The 10000-nt window shown below is 50.3% G+C and overlaps 2 protein-coding genes across 3 annotated transcripts in view; both read right to left on the bottom strand.

Annotated features, from left to right (window-relative positions):
• Positions 1 to 3286, bottom strand: part of LOC136767256 (regulation of nuclear pre-mRNA domain-containing protein 2) — a 32263-nt gene extending 28977 nt beyond the window's left edge. The window contains exon 1 of the mRNA XM_066721028.1: positions 2223 to 3286. Coding sequence (XP_066577125.1) covers positions 2223 to 2409 — 187 coding nt within the window. The 5' untranslated portion in view covers positions 2410 to 3286. The remainder of the gene's footprint in view (positions 1 to 2222) is intronic.
• Positions 3287 to 4485: 1199 nt separating this feature from the next.
• The window catches only part of prpf3 (PRP3 pre-mRNA processing factor 3 homolog (yeast)), a 6497-nt gene continuing 982 nt past the window's right edge, over positions 4486 to 10000 (bottom strand). Inside the window, exons 2-15 of one of the 2 annotated variants that reach the window (XM_066721030.1) lie at positions 9763 to 9893; positions 9526 to 9681; positions 9343 to 9429; positions 8773 to 9014; positions 8345 to 8651; positions 8051 to 8217; positions 7844 to 7926; positions 7598 to 7741; positions 6218 to 6317; positions 6024 to 6137; positions 5794 to 5912; positions 5635 to 5715; positions 5452 to 5513; positions 4486 to 5364 (exon numbers count right to left, since the gene is read on the bottom strand). In XM_066721030.1, the coding sequence (XP_066577127.1) occupies positions 5215 to 5364; positions 5452 to 5513; positions 5635 to 5715; positions 5794 to 5912; positions 6024 to 6137; positions 6218 to 6317; positions 7598 to 7741; positions 7844 to 7926; positions 8051 to 8217; positions 8345 to 8651; positions 8773 to 9014; positions 9343 to 9429; positions 9526 to 9681; positions 9763 to 9893 (1943 nt within the window). In that variant the 3' untranslated portion in view covers positions 4486 to 5214. Of the gene's footprint in view, positions 5365 to 5451; positions 5514 to 5634; positions 5913 to 6023; positions 6138 to 6217; positions 6318 to 7597; positions 7742 to 7843; positions 7927 to 8050; positions 8218 to 8344; positions 8652 to 8772; positions 9015 to 9342; positions 9430 to 9525; positions 9682 to 9762; positions 9894 to 10000 lie in introns of both variants that reach the window. The other variant, XM_066721029.1, reaches the window with a different exon arrangement.

Below are 10000 nucleotides of genomic sequence, written 5' to 3'. Positions count from 1 at the left end.
CACCTTTCTTTCCCATTCAGACATTCAGTTTGGAGTTCAGGAGATTGTCTTGACCCGGACCACACCCCTAAATGCATTGAAGCAACTGCCATGTGATTGGTTGGTTAGATAATTGCATTAATGAGAAATTGAACAGGTGTTCCTAATAATCCTTTAGGTGAGTGTATACTGTCCCTTTAAAAAAAAAAAAGCCCCTCTAGTTAACAGAGTAACTGCAAGAAACTTTACATTTCAATACACAAGCACTTTATCGGTTGTAGATTTTATTATTTTAAGAGTAACAGATTTATTCCTTGTGTCGTTCAAGCGGGCTGCTGAGCTTGGGGGGTGTGCCGCCCCCCCCCAGTATGTTAGTGGAAACACAGGTCAGAGTAGCTGGATAGACCTGAAAATTGTTACCCTTACATTACTTTTCTGTAGTATGTGTATGAATAAGGCTATGGGCTACTGTATAGTAGAAAGTAGGGTGTTACATTTATTATATTAATGCTATACTTTAAACAGAAATGTGTGACTATTTAATATTCATAAAGGTCTGTTTTGTTTCTGCACATTTACTATGGAAACAGCTCTCATTGTGCACACCATGGGGCAATGTCCATGATGCGTTTATTCAACCTTTACACATTTCAGACTAGTTATATGGTGCCCAGAGAATTAATGTTTACTCTTTGAAGAGTAACTATGTTAGTAGGATAATATCTTTAAATCTTGTGACCAGGACAATGTCATGTGTGACAGCATCATACTGGTGTGCAACCAAAGCATCTTGTAGCTCCAGGACACAGGATAAAACACATACATTTCAAAGCTGGTGTTGCAAGTGGGAGTAACATACATGCCTAATTTAAATAATAAAATGTACAGTAAAAATAAAAAAGGGATGATCTGGGACACATTTCGGTTTTATGAGCGGTACATGTTCTTGGGCGCCATCCACATCCCATACAACCTATGGAAACTGTCCCTCAGTCACCTAAACTTTAGACCAACATCTTCAGAAAACCTCCCCCCAAGTCAGAGGAAAAACAGGCCTCCACCACCCACAAACCAACAACAGCAGCTGCTTGCCACAAAGATGCTGAACACCTGTCTTGTCACAACCGGTGTAATAAATCAAAAATGCAATAAAGCTACAGGGACCAGCAATTTGAGAGCCAGATCTAGGCAATCCCCTCAACCAGGAGCCATACAGCCCACCGTGGGCACGCAACAACGCCAGGGTGGGACAGGAGAGCTGCTGTCCACATGGATCAGACTTTAACTACACAAGTGATGCCTACGGTACATCTCATTTTCCCCCTTTCCACAAGACGCCTGAATTTAGACCATCTGTCAAGTTTAGTTTTAATCCAGATTTAATTAGGGCAGATTTAATGAATTGGCCCAGTTTTGCACAAACATGGGGTTAGTGTCAAGTATGGGACAGGTCCGGGCTAGGGTCAGGGTTCGAGTCCCCTTCCTACACCGCAACACGCCTTGAAATGTCAGCCTAAAGACTACAAATATGATGCAGTTGTCAGAAGTTGATCTTTGAAAAAAAAGTCACCAAAAAAATAAATCTGTCCCAGTTCAGTCTAAATAAAGGACTGAGATGATGGGAGGAATGGTCTAACTTTAACTGTGCACATCACTGAGCTGCACAGCCTAAATTCAGCAAAGTAAAGTCACATTCACGTCTGGGTCAGGTCCCCAGTGAACTATTTTACACGGCCAACCCAGTTCACTTCAGTGCAGTTCAGTTTGCCCTCAGTATCCCCCTTGGCACTGGGCACCTCAACACACTGACGTCAACACAACTGCACAAAACACAGGCGGATACAGTACTATGTGCACCAATGTGCGGGGCACTAGCATGCACGGTGCTCATATTGTCCAAATCTGGCTCTGGAAACCCCACTGTTTGCGGCCTGGGGTTAAGGGCACCATGTACCGCAACACACACACACACACACACACACACGTCAGTACACTGCAATGCAATGCAATGCAACACGTCAGTAAAGGGGCGATCATGCCAACAACAATACCCAGCGTCACCCACCCCTGCCCCATCCTCTCCGTTACAGAGGGAAAGAGAAAGCGACAGAGCCAGAGAGAATAACAACAATGGATCCAGCTCCGGCAGCTACGCACCCCACACAGCCGCCATCACCGCCCCCCCCCACAACCGCCATCACCGCCCCCCCCCACAACCATCCCACCCACCGTCCCCTACTCACATCTCCGCAGCCACTTCATCCAGCCTCGCACGACGGCCGAGTGGTGCTTCTTGTTCTCGATGCACCAGGTGGACAGGCTCTGGATGGACTCCATGGTGTTGGAGACGCCCTGGAACTTGCGGTCCAGCGACGACTCCAGGGCCGAGGCGGACGAGGAGCCCCGGCCGCTGCCACCGCCAGCCGCCATCTTTCTTTCTCTCTCTCGATGTGGATCAGGTGACGTATTGTTTCAGCTGCGGCGGCACCTGTGGTCGTGGATTCCGATCCCCTCCGGCTCCGGCTCGGTGTGTTTTTTTAATGGCTCCGGTGAAGGAGGGGGAGAAAGCAGTCCCTATCGCGGCGCAGTAGCCGTGTGGGTCGAGCTGTAAGCGCCGTTTTGACCCACTACCCGACCCGTAGAGCGGCGCTGTTTTGATTGACAGTGACGGTTACTGTCGAACATTCGCCGGCACAATAACAGAATCAAACACCCCCTCAACAGACACACTAATTTTTGATTAAAAATACCCACACAGACGACAACCCTCAGACACGCAGCGGCCCTCTGGAGCAGTGAGACTCAATCGTGCAGTTTTGGAGAGTCATGTCCCACAATGTCCCCCGCAAACACAACCCCTAGCCAACTCACTGGCTCTCCGGCTTTATACTGATAAAGATCGCTTTTCTCTAACTTTTTTTTTTAGATAATCCCACACGTGTTGTCTGTAGTTCATTTAGCACGTTTATTTGGTTATCTTTTCGGGTTCAGACCAGTTTGTTTTTGGTTGCGAAGCTGCACGCCACTCTCGCACCCAAAACACACCGACAATCCGCCATCTTGAACGCTTTCCCTCTCCGCCACGGCGTGCGCATGCGCCCAGCCCCTACGGGTGCGCAGAGGAGCGTCGACGCAGGGAGCTTGTTTTTTCACGCGTTTACGTGATTCTAACGATGTGTGGTTTTAAAATATATTTTTTAAGCACGCACACTGGCTTATGTGTCATTTAGTTTCCTCTCGCCACTTTCAAATTGTGCCCTTTCACCGGAAATCACGCCATTCAGTAGTGGTAGCTTCCAACTTGTAAGGGTCGGCCTTTGGGTCATACTGTGCGGTCTGAACAAACGAATTTCTCTCTGACGATGACGTTTTAGTACAACGCAACAATGTCTAATTTAGCCTTATAAGTTCAGATGCCGTTTTAGATAAAACTGTCTCAACAGAATGCAGTTCCTTAATAAACGTATGTATGAGATATTAAAATGATGATGGCATTATTGTTCTACAGTAGAGACCCTTACTGTAAATTAACTGTATACTGCAGTAGAGCCCCTTATTGTAACTATACTACAGTTCCTTACTGTAACTATACTACAGTAGAGCCCCTTACTGTAACTGAACTATACTACAGTTGCGGGCTGACACCTGGCAGATGAAATTCAATGTGGACAAGTGCAAGGTAATACATGCAGGTAACAAAAATGTCCACTATAATTACACTATGGGAGGTACAGATCTACATGAAGTAACGCATGAGAAAGACCTAGGAGTCTATGTGGACTCCTCACTTTCTCCATCCAAACAATGTGGGGAAGCAATAAAGAAGGCAAACAGAATGCTAGGGTATATTGTCAAAAGTGTAGAATTTTAGAAAACAAGGGCAGTGATGTTCAGACTGTACAATGCACTAGTTAGAGCTCATCTGGATACTGTGTACAGTTCTAGGCACCACATTTCAAGAAAGATATCGCTGCTCTAGAGGCAGTTCAGAGGAGAGCAACCAGACTTATTCCAGGTCTGAAGGGAATGTCCTACTGAGAGACTGAGGAACTGAACCTTTTCACCCTGGAACAGAGGAGACTACGTGGGGACTTGATCCAAGTCTTCAAAATCATGAAAGGCATCGACCACATCAAACCAGAGGAGCTTTTCCAGATCAGCAGGGACACACGCACCCGGGGACACAGATGGAAATTGGGCTTCAAGGCATTCGAGACAGAAAACAGGAGACACTTCTTCACACAGAGAGGCGTCACAATCTGAACAAACTCCCCAGCGATGTGGCTGAAGCTGAAAATTTGGGATCATTTAAAAATAGACTGGATAGGATCCTTGGATCACTTAGTTATTAATGGACACCAAACAAGCAGGATGGGGTGAATGGCTTCCTCTCGCTTGTAAACTTTATGTTCTTATGTACAGTAGAGCCCCTTACTGTAACTGTACTCGCATGTGTGTATATGTAGACAGACACAAACAGAAAAATAAATTATGCTGAATGGCAGGTTTTTTCCCCAAACATTTTTTTATTGTTTGTTCTGTTGAAAATATGTACACTTTTACAATGTTACCGTGGTGGCACAGCTGTCTGTGTTTGTATCCTGTCATCACACAGACGGACGGGCCCCAGTCATACCGCACTCTGTACAGATGTGGGGGGGGGACAGAGAGGGAGAGACGGACAGTCCCTCAGACAGAGGACAGAGACAGACAGCTCTCACAAAGCGAGGCAGAAGATGCCTCAGGACAGACAGATAGGAACTTATGAGAGAGGAAGAAAAAGACAAGTGTGTCAGTGTTTATAAGGTGTGTGTGTGTCAGCGTGTGTAAGGTGTATGTGTCAGTCTGTGTGACACAGTCATAGGCACTCACACAGACAGCCCATGTCCTATACCACTGGTTCCCAAACCGGTCCTGGAGTCCCCCCTGCCCTGCTGGTTTTTTTTCCAACCTTACTTAATTGAATCCTTATTAAGAAATATACCATTAAATTAAGCAATTAAGACCTCAGTTGGAACCAAGACCACTCCAGGACCAGTTTGAGAACCACTGTCCTATACAGTCTTGTACGCAGAAACAGCATCTCTTGCTCTCCGTGCTTCAAATCTCAATCACAGGTAAACACTCTGCTCTCGCCCTCCCCTACTCCCTCCTCTTCTCCTCCTCTCTCTCTCTGTCCCCCGGCGCAGACTCGCCGAGCGCCGGGTCCCAGGACGGCCCCCTGTCCCGACCCCCTCAGTCCTCCGCTGTCTCCAGCACAGACTCGCTGAGCGCCAGGTCCCAGTACTGCTCGGTGCCGTGCTTCTTGAAGTGTTCGCGGGCCATGTTCTCCGTGGGGCACTGCTTGAACTTCATCTCCCCGAAACTGCGCTCCTTCGCTGTGCCCTGGAAGAGGGGAGTGCACGAGTATGAATCATTATTAACACAGGGATGGGGAGGGGGGGGGAGAGAGAGAGAGAGAGACCGACTCACCTCCCACACCAGAGCACACTTGTTCTTCTTCTTCACTCCTTCCTCATCTGATCCCTCGGGGTCTAGAAAGAGAGAGAGAGAGAGTGTTACAGATCAGCATTGACATGCAAGATGAAAGACACAGATGTATGGACACATGGAGAAAAACAATCCCACATTCCCCTCTACCCTCCTCTCCCTCACCCTCTCGTTTGGAGTTGCTCTGCTCGTCCCATTTGATCCTGTGCAACATCAGCCGCTTAAACTTCTTCTGCGCTTTGGGCCCTGAGGAGAGGAGAGGAGTGTCAACAGAGCACGCACACACGCACACACGCACAACACACTCTGACATGCTCATCTCACCTCCCTCCACCACCACGATGTTGATCTCCCGGTGCAGTACCACGGTGCCGGTCAGGTACAGCTGGTTGGCGTTGGCCTCCACTTTGAACTTCTTGGCTGGGTTCGTGAGGTTACGGATCCTGCAGGGGGGAGAGAATGGAGTCCTTTAACTGATTTACCAAGACCTGGTGCTATATCTATATCTCCCTCTCACTCCTTCTCCTGCGCTCTTCCTCCCCTCTCTCTCTCACCTGTACACTGCGATGTGAATTCCATGACTGAGGTCCTCCTTCAGTTTCTTCACCTTCTTCTCTTTCCTCTGTTCTGCCGTCAGCTTCCGCGCCGCATTGGCCTCCTCATGGGCCCTGAGAGACAGAGAGAGATTAATTTACAGGCAGTCTCAGAAAGAGAGCGAGACACAGACACACAGAGGGGTTGTGCTCACTTCTGTCTCTTGGCCATCTGTGCGCGGACGTGCGCCTCCACCTTAGTGGGGTCCTGTACCGCCTCTGTCCCCAGAACCCTCATCAGGTTAGAGATGCGCACTGAGGAGAGAGAGAGAGAGAGAGAGACGCAGTGTTTAGTGCACAGTGCCAGACGCTTTTGACTGGACTGCAAGAATAATTTGAATTAACTTATTATCATGATTGTTTTTTTTAATGTAATGTTACGGAGGTTTGTTGCACTCAGTGCTTGTTATTGTGTGAAAGCTAGTAACAGCAATTCCTGGTTATTAGGCAATACGATGTTACATATTAATATGGGCTGTCCTATATAGAGCCTGTGTTCCCGTTGGTTGGTTGGTTGGTTGATTGATTGATTGATTGCTCGCAGATTCACGGGTCGGATGTCTCTGTACACGGTCTGGACTAGGGCAAGAATGCACTTTGTACTCTCAAAGCACAGTTGTTCGGTTTGTTTTCCCGATTTCTATAACTAAAAAGCGAAACTGTGGATCGTTTGGCATGTGGACATGTATAAAAGCGCGTACACACAACCAGGGAGGGGGGATGACGACTCCTACATCAGCTGATTTCCAATACAGGTGCAGATTTCTAGCAGCGCACACATCGAAAGTTGGGCATCCTCACCCGTTTCAATCACAGAGAACAACTGATATAGACAAGTACCAGAAACCACTTCTAATTTGCTGCACAATGTCGGTTGATGTGTGATTTTTCACGGGTGATGTGTGGTTGTGAAGCAAAGATATGTTCAAATCCAAATCTGCCTGATTTCATGGAGATTTTGAACTATGTTTTTGCGACTGAATGACTCAATCACAAATTCATGTCTCCAGTTGTCAAAACCTACAATAATATTTAACAAATTAAAACAATTAAAAGTGGGCTAAAAGTGCTTTAAAACTTATATTTACATTTTAACTTTTTTTTGTACTTTGTCAAATGAATGTACTAAATATAGGCTAAGTAACGGGGTATTACTAATTCACAGAACTGTGTGTTGGAAAGGGGCATTTGGAGGAGTGATTTTTATTTATCTGGACCTTGACAAAAAATAATTGACTGGCCCTGGTGTAGAGTGATGTGTAAGCTTGCACTGTACAGTCTATAGGGTACAGCAGTCTACACACCAGTCTGTGTGTTCCTTTTTTAATGTGCTCAGTGTGCAGTGTGTGTGTTCAGGCACTGTTGTGCATGTGTGCAGTGTGTTCAGGCCCAGGTGTGTGTGTTCAGGCACTGGTGTGCATATGTGCAGTGTGTGTGTAATGTGTTATACATGTTCAATATGTACAGTGTGTTCAGTATGTGTGTATTTAGTATGTTCAGGCACTGGTGTGCATGTGTACAGTGCGTTCAGGTACCCTTGGGCTCTGGGGGGGGCATGAGGCCCAGCCGCACTTTCTCCTGCAGCTCCTTCTGTGCCTCCCGGCGCGTCTGTCTGCGCAGCTTCTTCTGCTCCCGCTTCGTCAGGTACACGCCCAGAGTCACGGGCTGGTCCAGGTCCACTGAGGAGACACGGACAGGGGGTCAGCCAGTCAGTGTCAGTGCGTCAGCCAGTCAGTGTGTCAGCCAGCTAGTCAGTGCGTCAGCCAGTGCTGGGAGGTTACCTGGGGGGCTCATCTGGGCGGGGTGCTCCACTAGGTTTGTGATTCCAAATAAATCGGAATCCTGCACAACACTGTCGGAGGTCCTGCGAGAGAGGGATAGAGAAAGAGAGAGAGAGGGAGGGGAGATGTGAGACTCGCGGCTCAGTGCTGAACTCAGCACGAACAACACCGACACGCGCGCACACACGGTCACTCGCTCGGACTCACAGCTCAGTGTTGGAGGGCAGGATGTAGCAATCCCACCACTCCAGGTGGGGCACGTCCCCGTCGCGCAGCTCCTTGCGGGGGGCAATGAGGGCCAGCTTGGTGGAGGCCTGGATCCCCGTGCGCCGGGCAGCCTGGGCGATCTCTGTCTGCAGCTTCTCCAGCTGGGCCTGAGAGACAGATGCACCAAGAGAGAGAGAGAGAGAGAGAGAGAAAGGATTTGTATTATTCTCAGCAAACTCTCCCGCCTTCTCCTCAAAGCACCCTCTCCCTCCTCTCCTCTCCTCCTCCCCTGACCTTGGTGCGGATGCGCTGGGCAATCTTCTCGAAGCGGCCCTTGTCGTGGAACTTGAAGCCCCGGCGTGGCCGCTGGGCGGGGGCCAGGTTGACGCGCTGGTCGTAGTAGGTGGTGGCCTCCAGCTCATCAGCTGGCCGCTCGCGCAGCTGCTGGCGGAACTGCTCGCGCTTCACCGCCCGGATGTTGGCCTTCAGGGTGGGCATGCGGTGGGTCAGCTCCACCTCGCGGCCGCTGGCGTCCACCGTGCGGCCCAGCTCGTCCAGGATCAGGGGCGTGGGCCGGGACACCTCCCGCGGCTCCACCTTCCTGAGGGGCCCAGGTGGGGAATCGGGGGTTAATGTCCGGAGAGAAACAGACAGAGACACAGACAGACAAGACCCTCCCCTCCCTCCTCTCCCCCAGGCTGCAGTTCCCCTCCAACACTCACGGTGGCGCTATGCCCATGGCATGCAGGTTGGCCAGGGCCACCAGGTTGTTGGTGCCACCCACGCCGGCGCCACCCAGTGCACCCAGGATGCCCGGCTTCAGGGCCAGCTGGGACTGGATCCGGGCTTGCAGTTCGGCTGCCTTGCGCGCCTTCTCGATGGCATCGTTCATGAAGGTGGCCGCCTGCGAGGGGGGGATGGACTGGCCCCGGGTGGGGGGCTCCGGGGCGGGCACCTGCACACGCTGGAGGGGGGGGTTAAAAATCGATCTTTAGTGACACACATGATCACAGGAGGACAGAAAAATAAACAAGTAACAAACAAATCCATTAAGAAACACAGATTTTAGTGTCAGTGTGCCAGGCAGTGTCAGCCGGCGGTACAGCCTGTGTGTGGGGGTGTCAGTCAGAGGTACAGCCTGTGTGTGTGTGTGGGGGGGTCAGTCAGTGTGTCAATCGGCGATACAGCCTGCGTCAGAGTGTTTTGGTCTGTGCGTCATGCAGTTGGTCAGTGTGTAAATGCGTCCCCCTCATCCATGCATCTGCAAGTGTCACAGTGTGTCAGTGTCTCACCGGGGCCACGGGGGCCGGAGCAACAAAGCTCAGCTGCTTCTTCCTCTCCTCTATCTGCCGCGTCGCCGCTTCCATCATCTGTTTAATCTGAGAGAGAGAGAGAGAGAGGGGGAGAGAAGGTGTTAACTTCACCCCCATCCTGTCACAGAGAGGTACCGGTGGTCTGCACCGAGGGCCCCTCACCTGTATCTTAGTGAGCATGCCGGGGCTCTCGGCTGGGGGGCCGGGCAACACCTCGGGCTCCTCCACCTCCTCGAATCGCGGCACCCGCTTCCTCTTCACCCCCGCGTCCCCTACCGGGGCCTCACGGGCCGCCTCTGAGTCCTCGCCAAACACCTCCTGAGGCAGAGAGAGAGAGATTGAGGTGGGGGGACGGGGGGACGGGGGGGTCTCAGGAGTGAGAGAGAGAGAGAGACTCACCTTCAGGTCGCGCTTGCGGCTGCGGTCACTACCCCCCTTGCCGTGCCGTGAGCTCCGCCCCTCCTCCACTGCCTCGAACAGACGCTCCACAAAGCGCGGGGTCGAGTCATCGAGGAATGGGCGCAGCTGGTCTGAGGGGGAGAGAGGGATTCAGAGAGAAAGACAGGAAAACAGAGCATTGCTTTTTTTATTTTATTTTAACCACACATTTAAAATGTATTAATGTACTTTTATTAAT

This window comes from Amia ocellicauda, chromosome 14 (genome assembly GCF_036373705.1).
Source record: "Amia ocellicauda isolate fAmiCal2 chromosome 14, fAmiCal2.hap1, whole genome shotgun sequence".
In the NCBI taxonomy this organism is placed as follows: domain Eukaryota; kingdom Metazoa; phylum Chordata; class Actinopteri; order Amiiformes; family Amiidae; genus Amia; species Amia ocellicauda.
The sequence above is the reverse complement of the archived record's forward strand: the minus strand, read 5'-3'. Positions and strand labels throughout refer to the sequence as shown.